This window comes from Calidris pugnax, unplaced genomic scaffold (assembly GCF_001431845.1).
Source record: "Calidris pugnax isolate Ruff unplaced genomic scaffold, ASM143184v1 scaffold1, whole genome shotgun sequence".
Lineage (NCBI taxonomy): Eukaryota > Metazoa > Chordata > Aves > Charadriiformes > Scolopacidae > Calidris > Calidris pugnax.
The window spans coordinates 7,100,816-7,115,141 of record NW_015090800.1 but is presented as its reverse complement, the minus strand read 5'-3'; the positions used below and the strand labels follow the sequence as shown (position 1 = coordinate 7,115,141).

The following is a 14,326-nucleotide window of genomic DNA, read 5'->3' as shown; positions in this document are numbered from 1 at the left end:
AGTTTCACAACCTTCTCCATTATCATCTGGCATATTTCTGTAGGAAAACGAATAGTACATTTGTCAGAAATTACCCACTGTTCCAGAACAAGGAAGATGTTACACAGACATTTTCTTTGGAAACAAGAGATATATTTTTGGAGGGGCTTGTTTTGTTTTGTTTTGTTTTTTTAATCCAGCCTATTTCAGTGACTTTACTCATACCATTGCCTCTCAGAGGGCTGCACAGGACCCGCTGAAGGGATGATACAGAGGAAGAGGAAGGAGCAATAAGGGTCAGAAGTTTCTCAAATCAACTTTGCCATGAGAACATTCATGCAAGGGGCAACCCTCTGGAACTCCTGTCTAAACAAGGAAGAAAAGTCTGCTCTCCTCATTTTTTTATTCTAGAAGGTCTTTTAATTTAAAATTGAAGAGAAGTGTAAGACAATTATATCCTGAGCAGTCATTTCTGCTAAAATGATCGTGCAGCACTGTGCCAAAGGCACTTCTGCAATGAACACAGATAAGGTTGGAGACCTCTCCCTGCTACATGAGAAAAAGGAAGAAAAGAGAGAAGCGGGAGGAACTCAGACAAGTACCAGCTCTTGAACCGCATTTCTGTCACCATGCACAAATCCTGCTACTCTCCAAAGCACCCTGCCAGCCAGCCAAAAACAAAGAGCCCTCCAATAGTTCTCATTGAGTCAAACATCACAGCAGGCTTGGAGGTGCAATCCTTCCTCCAGGCTCTGCCCTTTTCCTGGCCCATTTCTAAAAGCTGGACCTTTGCTGCCCCTGGGACACCCTGCCCGCAGGGAGGTTCACCAGAGGAGCTGCAGTGGCCACCTGCCTGCCAGGGCCACGCTCCTGGACCACTGCTGAGGGAGGATTTCCATCTGACTCTTCCACAAGGGATAAAAGATGTTTCTTACTTTAAAAACCAGGTATGGTACGCTCTACTGTACACAGCACTCCCAAGACAATTTTACGCCGACTTCAGCTCTTCCTTTGCTTCCCCATCCCCTGAGGGTGGAGGTTTACATCTTACAAAGCATTCTTGTACTGAGACCTCATGCAGATGTTGCAGCATTTCAGAGATTACTCAAATCTGTTTGAAACAGCGTATGGGGAATTGGTTTTGCCTCAATCTCAGAAAACAGAGGAAGCATCTCCACTTTAATTCTAATTCCCTTTTCCTTTAATGTTGATTTCCCTTCCCAATTTCCTGTCTGATACCTTTCAAACTTATGGATCTTTAAGAACTAAATAAATGCAAACATAAAAGCCAAGCCAACACACTGCAAACTGATATAAATAGAAGTAGACCAGACAGCACGGAATTAAATGAACAAAAATGGCCAGTTTATTCACTGGAACAGTTATGCATTACACTGTAATTTTAATTGGAACATAAAGATGTAAGAATCAGTATATTGGCTTCTTTTAATTATTTTCTTCAGCACTAGAGTGTTTTTCCCAACCATTTGACTGCATGATCATATTACACATGTACAAGCACAGACTTTATGAATCCCTCACAAGGCATTAATCTAGGATTGTCTACAAGGACAAGGAAGGGTTAACATGGGAATTACTTCAATTTTAAAAACAAATGATGCATTTTTTGGAAACAAGAATTCTTTAACTTTTTTTTTTGCTTTTAGCATAAAGTAGCAACAAGAAGAGTTTCCAATATTTAGTCTTTCGCAAATGAACATAGATACTTTTATATTCTTCACCATCTAGAAACACTCCATCATTTAACCCCAAGAAGGCAGGACAACATAATGTCAATTCAACATAGGAGTAGCTGAGTTATTACAGCAGTAAACATACAGTATACAAATTTGTGTTTGTCACAAACTCCACCAATGTTAAAACTCTTTTGAAAGGAACACAGCAATCTGTATGGTTCGTTAGATACAGAACATCATGCAAATGGGAACATTCAATAGATTACAAAAGTCACAAAACATCAGTTTTCTTTTTTCTTTTTTTTTTTTTTTTAATAGTTTACAAAGGATCAAGTTAATTAACCCTTTAACAGTCAAACCACAGGGCTGAAAATCAATAGGGCAATAACTAATGAAATGGACTTAATTTATCCACTGGCATAGCACACATAGCCATATCTGTCAACAGGAGAAAAAAAAAGCTAGATTACTCTTATTTCTTCTTCATAGCTGATAAAGTAACAACTCAGCTAGCAAGCTTTTTTTTTATCAATCATTTGCGTTTACTGATTTCCAAAATATTCTTGAAAACCAATAACCATATAACCAATAAAAACTTTTTAGCTCAGTTTACTAATGCTGAGAAAAAAACCAACCCACTCTTCTCAACCTTTTTTTTTTTACAGCAAATCATGATAACCAAAACAAATACAGAGCTTTCCAGAAGGACATTTTTGAAAGACAAGGCCCTATCACCTAGAGTCTGCCCGCACATTAACTCCCATTATGGAATATAGGATTTTTCCTTTACCTTTTGTCACTTTGTCACTTGGTTGCCATTAGATTTCATGAAGGCGATTTTCAAGAACTCCACAGGAAACAGATTAAAATCCAATAAGGATTTAAGCCATGCACTTCAGAATGAAAGATAGACTTTCTGTGGTAGTCTTCTTGCCTTTCCAGCAGGAGGACTATGCAGATCGCACAAGAAATAAGAATTTTCTAGCTTAGTTATGGATATGGAAAAGCTACACCATGTTAAGAATCTCATGCACGCATTTTACATTGCATATTTAGATGCATTGTGCCTGAAGGCGAAAGGCAATTGCTTTTTTGTTTCTTTTCCACAGGATGCTTAATTATACTAAAAAAAAACCCTTAACGGCTATGAAAAGTCTGAATATTGTATATCCCTTTCAGACTCACTGCACACACAGCAAAGGAAACTGAAGAAAAGTGAAGACTGGAATTTTTAAAGAGGTAACTATAGCAATTATCATACTTCAAAGGAAAAACATCAGTGCCTGATGTTCGCAAATGAAGATTCCCAAAGTACAAAAGAAAGAAATTTACTGTAACATCAGTGGATATGCATCTTCTGCCAAAGAAAGGAACAGACCTCACAAGAGCTGATAAAATTTATACCTTATGATGATGATCAATCCAGCTACAGTGGAATTGGTAGCACAACTACTGACTTTGGCATTGCACGCTGAACACTAAGGTTGGTATCAAAATAATGGCCCAGATTGATGGGTGTTGTTCCCAGTGTGATGAGGACTGGGTCATATTTTGCTTAATTAAATTATCATGAGCAGCCTTCATAGGTGAGGTCATATTTCATAAGTGAGGTTATATCTCATAACATATTCTCCTTTCACTTCACACTTAAATATGGCAAATGACTTAGACAAGTTCACAATTTTTTTTAAATAAAAAATAAACTGAAAGTCATCTTGGCATTAAAACTTGCAGCGCTACCTTAATTACAGTTTCATTTTATGAACTCTACTGTATAGCTACGGTTACATTAATTTACTGTGAAAAATGTGGATGGAGAAAGCACAGAGATACCAACCTGTCAATCAGATCATTCAGAAAGAATATCACTATTGCCTCCATCTAGAAGGCAGAAACTTCTGTACAATTAGCATGAAAAATGGTAATATTTCCTCTTTCTGTAAAACCTCCATTTGTCTTCAGACTGATAGAAAATATGTTTTGCATACTATTACATTTTTACAATGTATTTATTAACCTTTTTCTCTCCTTCTTTGAAATTATTCTTTTCTTTTTATTCCCCACATATTTCCTATAAACTGAATTTCCAGAAGTGGGTCATTTCACTGAACAAGGAATATTTTTTCACTGCATCAGAAAATAAAATGCAAACCAAAAAGCTCCAGAACTGAATAGCCTATTCCAAATCCCAAGAAATGTCCCAAGAAAAGGCCATCATAGAGAACAAAAGCTGCATTTCAGATACGAAAGTCAGATCAGGATTTGAATTGCTTCTTTACTGTGTAGGACACGTTTCGGCCTTTCTGAGTATAATAAGCCATTACAAAATATATGCATTGGTTTTTCTTCTTAATCTTTAAAAATCAGAATATATATCAACACATCATAAATTAATTTTAAATGGGTAAAATATAATATTTTGCAACCCTTAAAAAATCAGACTTTTGTTTCTGGTTTTGTCTGCATGTAAATATTTCCTACAAAATCTCTCACAAAGTTGTATGTTATCAATCACAGTATAATAAAGAAGAATTTATCATCTGAAGTTCAAGACATAGATTTTATTTTGTACTGGTTAACTGACAAAAGTTGTCCCAGGGACCTACACAGTTTTATAACTTACAATGCAATAACTACAGCCATTTGTACATTTAAGTTGGTTTGTTTCTGATTTTCTTACATTTCCAACACTGAAGTTCTATTACATATAAAAAATGTAAATCGAAAACTTAGAAATGAAGAATTTAAAGCTTAAGGAATAAAAAATTTAATAAACCCATTTATTTCTATAAAATGGGGCAAGAATTTCTATACCACTGGATGCTGTTCCATAACTCTTAATCGCATGGACATACCAGTACAATGTTTCTATTTCCCAAAGTTGCCCTGCAAATCACAACTGGAAATAAATACGCTTCTAAACAACTGTTCTGATACAACATTTTTTCCAATAAATTTGTATCTGTATAGAAAGTAAAGGTATTTCACTGAATTTCTGTTTAACTTAAATTCAGGAGAAAATGCATTCGATTTGGATATGAAAATAGGAAAAACTATTCCAAGTGCAGCCTGCAGTAACTGTATTCAAAGTGCAATGCAAATTCTTTTTGTTTTTAACAATATACAGTGGCTGTCTTTGTTGGATGCAGACGTGGCCACTGTGTGATATTCATACACCAATTCTGACAAGGTCAGGAATTCCGAGATGCTTTTTGAAGGCAGCATTTGCCTCAGATGAAATGTTGGTGGTTTTTTTTTTTTAAATAAAAATCAAAATAGCAGCCAATCTCAGTGTCAGACATTAGGACAGAGCTGAACAAGCTTTCATTTGAGTTTTCTATGACAAGACAACACGTGGGTTAAGCGTGATACCGACCAGCAATATAAATGTATATGAGAAGAATCATGTGAACTGCCCGGAAACTGAAGTCGAAACACTGCCGAGTGTCGTCTGTGGGATCTGATCAGAATTGGATATCACTTCTCCACCTCCGACTCTGAATGTTTTGTTACAATAGCTCAGCTGCTTTGCCAAGGTTACACGACATACGTTGTTGATGACATAGAGTATTTCTATTTACAGCACCTTTGTTCCTGGTACTATGGTAATAATGATTTGTTAGGCACACTGAGTGGTCACCGATTCTTTCCTCTGCTGATGTGTTGTGTGTTGTAACATTTGGTAAGCACTGTTACTAACAGAAGACTGAATTCCTTTTCTCAGATTCAGGCAGAATACGAAAGAATTATTCCAACCACACCTGCAGCAATTTCTTTTCCCCAGCTGCTCTGTACCTTAGGCTGTTCTGCGTTTCCCGCTCGTAGGTCATACATATGCTGCAGAGAAGGAATAAAGACATGTAGAAATATCTACCCCTTTCTTCTGTAGATTGATTAAGGCCACCTGACAAAGCAAGGAGTCTGCTAGTGACCAACAAGTAGGTAGGCAGGCAGTGCTGCAGACTTTTTTTCCAGCTGCTGACCGGACAGGAAGCCTATAGATGCTGAACCATGACCCCCTACTTAGCCTCTTGCCTTGCTGCCAGGTACTGTGCAAAATAATTTCCACTATCCTTGATTTTGTTCTGAAACTCGCTACTTTTTAAGAAAAAAAAACACACCCTAGACTTACTCAGCTTTTACAGGAAAGAATCTTTAACTAGGAACACTGTGCACTGTTGCGATAGAGTCTGTGTAGTGTAGATCACCTGAGTATTTGTCATAAACTGACATGAGCTAAGGTTCTGCGTCTGTTGATTTTTGGCAAGGAAAAAATGCACTACAGTAAAGCCCTACAAACTCCGATCCACACCATTAACTCTACCTGCATGAGTTCTTTCACCACAGAATACTTCACACGAAATGCATACGACTCTGCCATCCACACCAGCCTTTCACGGTAAGGCCTCGAGCTAGTATCCTGAATATGGGAGCAAGAGGAAAGAATGTTTTTAATTAGCACACAGCATTTTACTGGTTTTAGATTTTCTGTCTCAGATACCAAATAGAAAGGAACTCCAAAAAAACAGCACCAATTCATCTACTTGTCTGAAATGCAAAAAAATAATTACAATGCAAGCAAACAACTGAGAACAAATCAATACTTCATCCTTTCATCTCCTTCTTAGGCTTAATAATTATCTTTCAGTGAAGAGCTAGAACAAAACTAGAAGCTAATGTAATAGGAATCAAAAAAACAAGTGCATAAACAATATCAGTGCAGCAGCAAAATATACAGTCATTGTTAACATTCCAATTCAACCCATTTCCAACATTTTTGTGCAATAAAAATTGGCCATATGCTGGCCAATGCAACGAGCCTCTTTTAATATTAACACAGTCATTCTTCACTTAAACTATTTCTGCTTTTTTTTAAAAAAAAGAAATCAATTAAATACAACTCTCACAAAAGAAAAAAAAGAGACTGTATTTTATAAACACAAAATCCTGGTGCAAATAAAGTAAGAAATAAATATCACACCCTTAATGACAAAAGGAAATTTGAACTGGTTCCTATGGCTGAACTTATAGAATGTGGGGGTAGGATTTTTGTAACATACTTTTCTTAATATTGGCTTAAGTCCCTCATCATTTCAGAGGTAAAGCCAAGCAGCTGGAAGGAACATTGTTGTCGAGATGTTACATTTCACTACACTTTAGTTGTGATAGCAAAGTTTGAATACAATCAGAGGAACCATAAAAAGTCTTCTTGATAGGTTGGGCTCTGTGCTTTGTGTTCTTCTTCTCAACCTTCCCTCGGTCGCCAGAGCAGGAGATAGGAATCCAGACTTGTCAATGCAAAGGCAGGAGGGTCTACCCGCTTGCTGGGAACAACCCCAACCTCTGTTGCACGAGCTCCACTCTGTTTGCATTTTCTCTTACGTCGCGTATGAAGGTTAGGGGTAAGGAGGAGGCTTAGAGAGACAGTTGAGAGGGGCACACTGAGAGCTGGAATGTGGCTGCTCTTCTGGAAGAGCATTAGGACTGAAAATTAAAAAGAAAAGAGAAAAAGCGCTTAAAATACAGGGGCAGGCTTTTTTAAATGCACGTGAATAGTACAGGGCTGGAAACAAACTTTAAAAGGGGATGAAGCCTCATCTCTAAATCTGTATCCTCAGATACATGGTAGAGATAAAGAAAATCCTCAGAGCTCGCACGTTCAGTGACACCTGGACGCATACATGAAGTGGGACAGATATCCTGCTTGCCAGTTCATGTACAAAATTGCTGTTTGTATGCTCTGATGTGGGGAAAATGCCGTGTGGAGAAATGAATGCCTGTGCGAAATGGGGAAGCAAATTTGTAGGACGAAATACAGGTGCCATCTTCGTGCGAGCATTAAAGATTTTCTATATGCAACCAATTAATTGTTTGAAATGAAGGACAGTGCCGGTCTGGAAATCAGGTTTCACCACTTTGTGAAAACATGATCTCTTACCGAATGTGACCTATTTACCAGTACATTTCTACAAATACAGTGTAACCTTCCTCATCAGGCAACATAAGCCTTACATATTTTGTAATTAACACTTCCAGAGGGTGAGGCGGGGGGTTGCGTTTTGTTTTCTTTTGGATTTGTGCTGTTTGAATCCTCTTCGGTTCTCTCTAACACTTCTGTCATTTGACTGCTTTTCATGTACAATTTCTCTGGTAACAGCATTCACCTGTTAAAACTAAATGTGCATTTATAGTGTCTGCTCTTTTACAGTGCAGAGAGGTCTGAACTCAGTTGTCAGCACAGGCAGTGGGGCTGGAGCAGTGGCCCAGCAGCGGCAGCACAAAGAGAAGGGGCAGCTGACACAAACACACCCCACCTCTCGCTGCAGAATTTCAGGGTGCTCCTGCTAGAAAAGCTTCAGATAATCATTTTTGCTCCTTTAAAAGCAGCTCAGCAGCCTCTGTCTTGTTTTAAAAGGCTGAACTTCAACTCAGCTTGCCAATGTCAAGCTAAGCGACAGCCAGTAAACTTATAAGGAAAGCATGTGGCAAAATAAGATACCAAAATAGAATGCAAGTAAATGCAATTCAGAAAAAAAAACAAACCCCAAACCCCACTTCTTTAATGTGTCTGGGAGGAGGTTTTTTCCTAATGCTTCAAATGTTCTTGAAATTATTCAAAGCTCACCAGTTTGATATATGATGAAGCGCAATCATTTATGTCCTGTCTTCAAGAAAATTTGTGTTTTCCATTTTCCTTCATTAGAAACCATAATGTTACATATTATCTCTGCAGCACAGACTATTGGAGTGTTGGCTGAAGGAATGCAATTAATTTGCTGCTGGAAATGAATCAATTTGAAATGCCAGAGGTATTTGAAAATATGCCACTGGAAATGCCAGCAATACTGAAATGTCTGTGGTTCCACATATAGCATTTACTTAGGGAAACAAAGAAATGACATTGCGCTTGCCTGAAGGCAGAAATAAGCGTGCACCATCACCATTAAGAAAGTAGATGGCAATGTCCACATTTTCAAATCAGAGAAGCCTAGGAGACTATCACCACAAATCCACAGGTATTACAATTCAGTAAGAGCTACAGCCCTTGCACCTCTGGGTTTACATTATTTAATCTAAAGTGTTTTCTTGAACCTCAGTAGTGGGACTTGTTTAATAAACACTCTGAGAAAACATCAAACCTGTCTTCTCTGAGTAATTCTTTCAACACCTGTAACTATCCTTTTTTTTTCTGTCATACTCTGCCACATGCAGATACAGATCTAAAGAGGGATATGAGTGAGATCTTTGCCTACTCTGCTCAAATCAGTTTCTGCCAGGAGCGATTGCAGATGGACCCAAAAGGTCTGCATTTACTCTCAAACTTGTCCACTCATCAAGAGCCAGCTCCTGGCTTCAGCACCTCCTAAGTTTTGAAGATAGGCTTAGGAGCAGCACTAGTCTTAAGTCCTTCAGAGAAATAAAAGTGAATTAAAACTTTAACATTACATTTGAGGAAGGCAAACAAGGAGGTGGCCATGTTACCCTAAAAAGACTGCCTTCCTTGTTGCCTCATTTCTTTTTCCAAAGGACTTCTGTAATTGTCAGAAAGGAACAAAAACTCAACAGACATTTTCTTTGCTCATTAGCAGAGATGTATTTGTCTTTTGGGGCTTCCTTCCCAGCTTTAAAAATAAGAAACACGAGATGTTCGTGCTCTGAGGTGGAGGACTGGTGAGGAAATAGCCATAGTTAAGACTAGTTATGTACAGCAATGGCCTGAAAGAGGACCTCTTTGAGACACAACAGATTCTCCTCTGCAGAAATATTCACAACCATAATAATGTTTTGGCATGACCTTCAGCATGGAGTCAGCCCTGACTGCAAATACTGCAATACAAATTTTCCCAGATAAACTCAGATTAGGAAGCACTGCGCTTAGAATTACATTAGTTTTCACTTCATGGTAATTCTGTGTTGCTTCTCACTTTGAAATACAAGCAAACTTCTACGCACAGAAGAAACAGAAACTTTGCCTCACCATTCCCCTTTCAATCAATAAGAAATACTAGGAACATTAGGAAGAGAAAAAAAAATGGCAAGGTTATGAATTACCTTTGCAGTGCCATATAAATACACATTAATTGCAGTCCCAGCAGATTTGAATCTTTTCCTAAAACTCTATACAACCTAAAACTGTCATACAACCCTGTCTTCAGAAAGACAATACATCCAGTTCCCGTATGCAGATTACCATAGCAGTATATAAACAAAAATTACATCAGATCATGGCATGCAGTGTGCTTTTTATGGCAGTAGAGGTGACGGTGGCAGCAGGTCCCGGGGCTGAGCTGTCAGGCACATTGACAGCGGTGGGCAGGAGAGGATGGCAGCTGAGATTAGTAACACAAGGCAATAGAGAGACATGGAAGAACCTGAAGCTGTTGAGTATTAGCTGAGAATAAGGAAGAACATTGTTACATTCCCCCCACGGGATATGTGCAGCTTTTAAAACATCTGGTTTTAATAGACATTTTTGTAAACTTCTCTTTACATGCTGGTATCATTTGGGGATCTATTCATTCGGCTGAAGAATGAAGTCGGTGTCTTTTTTTTGTGTTAGTATTAGTGCCTGCTTTTAAGCAGCTCTTTTTCTCCCCCAGCACTCAAAATGCTAATCATGTATTTCTAAAATCAATTGGAAAATAGCATGCAAAGCCCTTTGGTGTTAGTAAGTACTCTGTTCTCTGTCTTAAAGATGCCATTTGCATGCAATATTGTCTGGCATTGACTGCAACTGTAACAAATCAGCAATGGAAAACATAAACAGACCAGTGATATTTTCTGAATGAACCATTTTGCATGCAGTAATATTTCACCTTATTTTTAATTTATTTCCTATTTTATATGAAATAAAAAAATTATGTCTTATTAAAAATCAATTTTAATTTCATTTGCAGTACCAGATTTTTTGGGTTTGCTTTTATTAATAGATCACTTGGGTCTAGAGTTTGGCTTCTGATAAAGAAAATGAGGTTTTCACTGCATTCAGCAGAAACCTGAATGCGATTCAAAGAGACACACACTCTATTTAATATTGGATGACGGCAATATTTTAGTCTTGTCCAGTATAGATAATGGATGAGGGAAAACTCATGTATTTCATGTTAAAATTCAGAGTGAACCTGTGTTAGTTATGGTCAGGCATATTAACTAGTTTGAACATTATTAAACATATTGCAGGATGCAGAAAACATCTGTGTGAAGTCTTAAAAAGCTATTGTTTAATCCTGGGCGAAATGTCACTGACAGGTCACGTTGCTGCAAGAGTAATGTTAGATACTTAAAAAACAAGCATACTTCTGTCGTAAAATGAGTGACTTCAGGGCTGGGCAGAACTTTATTCTGCCACATTTGCCATCACCATGTGACTGAAAGCATATGTGCCATACCAGGAGGGACTGTCAGAGGACAAGAGTGGGCACTACAAACTCCTGTCTTCCTCCTCTACTGGATTTAGAAAATCTGAACCTCAGTAAGTCTAACTGGTTCTTTAGATGCCTTCAATTTTTATTCTAGACTTCAGCTACTTTCTTTAAAGCACCCAATAACATATGCCATCATGCTGACTTGCATTAAATCTGTTGTTACACTTCACTCCTTTATGAGACTGTGCAGGTATGTGGCTGAAATAAGCAAGGCAAGTGTAAATGCATCAAAAATAGCGTGCTGGTTTCACTTCACCAGAAGAGTATCAGTCTAGTGGTAAAAACCCATAGTAATTTGAAAGTCAATAGTTCAGTGGAGTGTACAGGTGTGTGTTGTTTGTGGGATGATTGATCTGAATTTTTAAAAATATCAACTATTATTGTTTCCTGTATACCAGGGTTTTGATTTGGAAACACGACAAGAAAGGTCTCTTGAACAACACTTTTCGGTTCTGTTTCTAGTAATCAATCAGGTAGGTCTTCCAGTCTGAGAAGAATTTTTTTAATTGCAGGAGCAATTGTTTGTTGGCATTTAGAGAGGGGTGGCAATACAGCATATTCTCCACCAGGAGGGTATCTCTGGAAGGAAAAGAATAGGCTTTGGTTTTGGGGTAGTAAATTAAACAAGGTTAAAATAAGATTTGTTGACATTAAGCTTCCGTGTATCCAAAGGACTTAATTATATTCTCAAATTGTTGTAACACCTAAAATACAAATGAAACCACCTCACAGGGATTTTTAAGGATTTTAAATGGAACTTGTTAACTTCTTTTCATTATGCTGTAAAACTCCAAACTGCAAACCAGTAAATGGTACTTATCAGTTATAATGAGCCTTCACCAGCTTCTCAGTAAAATTTTCATACTACTTGTATATAGTAAGGAAGTTAATAATACTTCCACTTTATAGGCAATAAAAGAGAAGCATAAATGAAGCAGCGGTTCCAAGGCTACTGAGAACCCTCTTGTGACTTGCAGAATTAAAGCTCAGCAGTGCCTGATGTGCAGCCTGGAAGCTGTACCACACCTATGCCTCAGTGGGCATCACTGCAGACTTCCACGCTGCGTGGGAAATAGCTTCATTATATGTAGGGCTATAGATCAACCTGGTCACTAGAAATCAGGCTAAGGTCTAAAAATAACATAACCCATTTCAAATGAGAGTATAGGCAGAAATGAACATAAGCACAGAGTACACTGTGAACAGATAAATAAAAGTATTATGATCTTTTTTCATTTTGGTTTGTTCTTCTACCTTAACTCAACCGTCTCAGAAGTGTGATTTAGCCTTTGCACCACTGATGAGCGAGGACACCAGGAGTTTACTTTTAACAACAAGATTAAGAACTGACTGTGGTGGGTTCAGCTTTCTGCTATGTGTCTGCTAAAATCTCACCTATGCCTTTAAAATACCACCTTACAAAAAGAGAAGCCTACAGTTGCCCCTAAAATTAAATATCCTCCATTTACGTAAATTTATCTAGCAGCAAAATAAAGTCATTATTCTTTTGGCATTATTGGGAAACTGTCTCCATAAAAAGACGAAAGGAGGACTGCAAGATCCAATTTTACATTCTTTTCCATATTTTTACATAGACGTAAGAACGTGCATGCTGTGATTCATGTTTGTACTGTCACTGCAGAAATTATCACTGTTCCTCAAGTTGTTAAAAGTTTGCTGTTAGGGACGAGGTGTAATGAAGAGCTTTTGTATAAGGAAGAAGAGGGGAGTTGAAGATGTGCATGCAGCTATGTGCAAAGAGAAAAGTTAGTTAAATTTACCTGACAGTCTGGCAATCTGGCCCCCTGGCTAGTTGTGAGCCGTGTGGCGGTATGGAGGCAGCAGGCTGCTGACAATCTACAAGAAACTGATAAATTAGACATATATACAGAGAGATTACAGAGCAAGGGGTTAGTAACAGTAGTACACAGGCTACGCATCTGATGGAGAGATTTAGTGAGGAATGTGTTCTTGGCTCCTTATCTGACAGAAACACCGTTTTGGCTTTTTGTGGTAGTAATAACATGACTTGTCGCCCTTTTTTTTTTTCCTTTGCAGAAGCAGCAGTGGAGACATTTTTTGTTTGTCTTCCTATAGCATTGGCAAACTTTTGTTTAAACAGCCAGCAATAATGGGCTGTATTCAGGATCTGGGTTTAAACCTTGTACTTCTTGTTCTTCTGCTGGTGATAAAGTTGTTTTGGTTACATCTAATATAAAAAGTGTCAATAAAGCTACTCAATATTTCTCCAGAGAGCTTACATCCATGTAACAGGAATTACAGACACCATCTCATTATGACCTTCGAGAAAAAGCTTGCAAGAAGGTCTTTGTAACTTCTAAGTAGTGCTTGTTAGATTGTTTTTTGTAGGGAAAAGGGAGAATTCGATACAGCTGGTTTTCACCGTTCTGTCTAGATTATTTTATCAATTCTCTGCCAAAGCAGTTTCCACATTAATCATTTGCAAAACTGTATTCTAATGCTTAATTTATTAACTAATAGTAAAGCCAAATAATCCTTTGTGGCTACCCTTTTACTGTGACATTTGGAATATGAAGACAGCTTTAAACTCAATAATATTTGTGGGACTTCATGGAAGTAGTTGAGCAAGACAACCCTGCTTTCTAGCTCACTTTTACCAAGATTTCCATCTCTCAAGACTTGTTCACCTTCCCTGCAGCAGTCTGGCCTTTCATTCCAATGCTTGTATGATTCAGATTGTCAGACAACAGAGTCATCAGGGTCCCTCTGAACACTAAAATCTATGGGTGAAATCCTGACAATCTAAAAAACTACTGGAGATTACTTTTTGTCTGCAGCAGGGTCTGCGAATCTATCATCCTCTCCGACTGCTTCAACCTGCTTTTTAGCCTGACTCTTCAGTGGAAATGAGCTACCTTCCCCTGAATCTTAAAAATAGGATGACTAGACTTCGTGTACTTGGAAGGAATTTGATATTTTTTTTCCCAGTTGGCTGCTACTTACAGCTGAACACCAGTAATCATTTCTCTTTACAATGTGGATATTTTCCACAACCCACTTCTATTCTTCATCTCAATCAAGTGGAAGAACATGTAAGTAATATGCTGTCAAGAGTCTTGAAGTGACATTAGGTACAACGCAAAGCAACACACCTTCCTAGCAACACCGAGCATCATATTCAGACATTTCCTTTTCATACAAGCCCAGGGTCTTCTCCCTACTTCCTACGAAGATCTGTGCTGA

At 38.0% G+C, this 14,326-nt stretch overlaps 1 protein-coding gene across 1 annotated transcript in view; it reads right to left on the bottom strand.

Annotated features, from left to right (window-relative positions):
• Positions 1-1,322: 1,322 nt before the first annotated feature.
• BICD1 (bicaudal D homolog 1 (Drosophila)) overlaps positions 1,323-14,326 on the bottom strand; it is a 145,126-nt gene continuing 132,122 nt past the window's right edge. Inside the window, exon 8 of the mRNA XM_014937227.1 lies at positions 1,323-7,160. Within this exon, the coding sequence (XP_014792713.1) occupies positions 7,155-7,160 (6 nt within the window). The 3' untranslated portion in view covers positions 1,323-7,154. The remainder of the gene's footprint in view (positions 7,161-14,326) is intronic.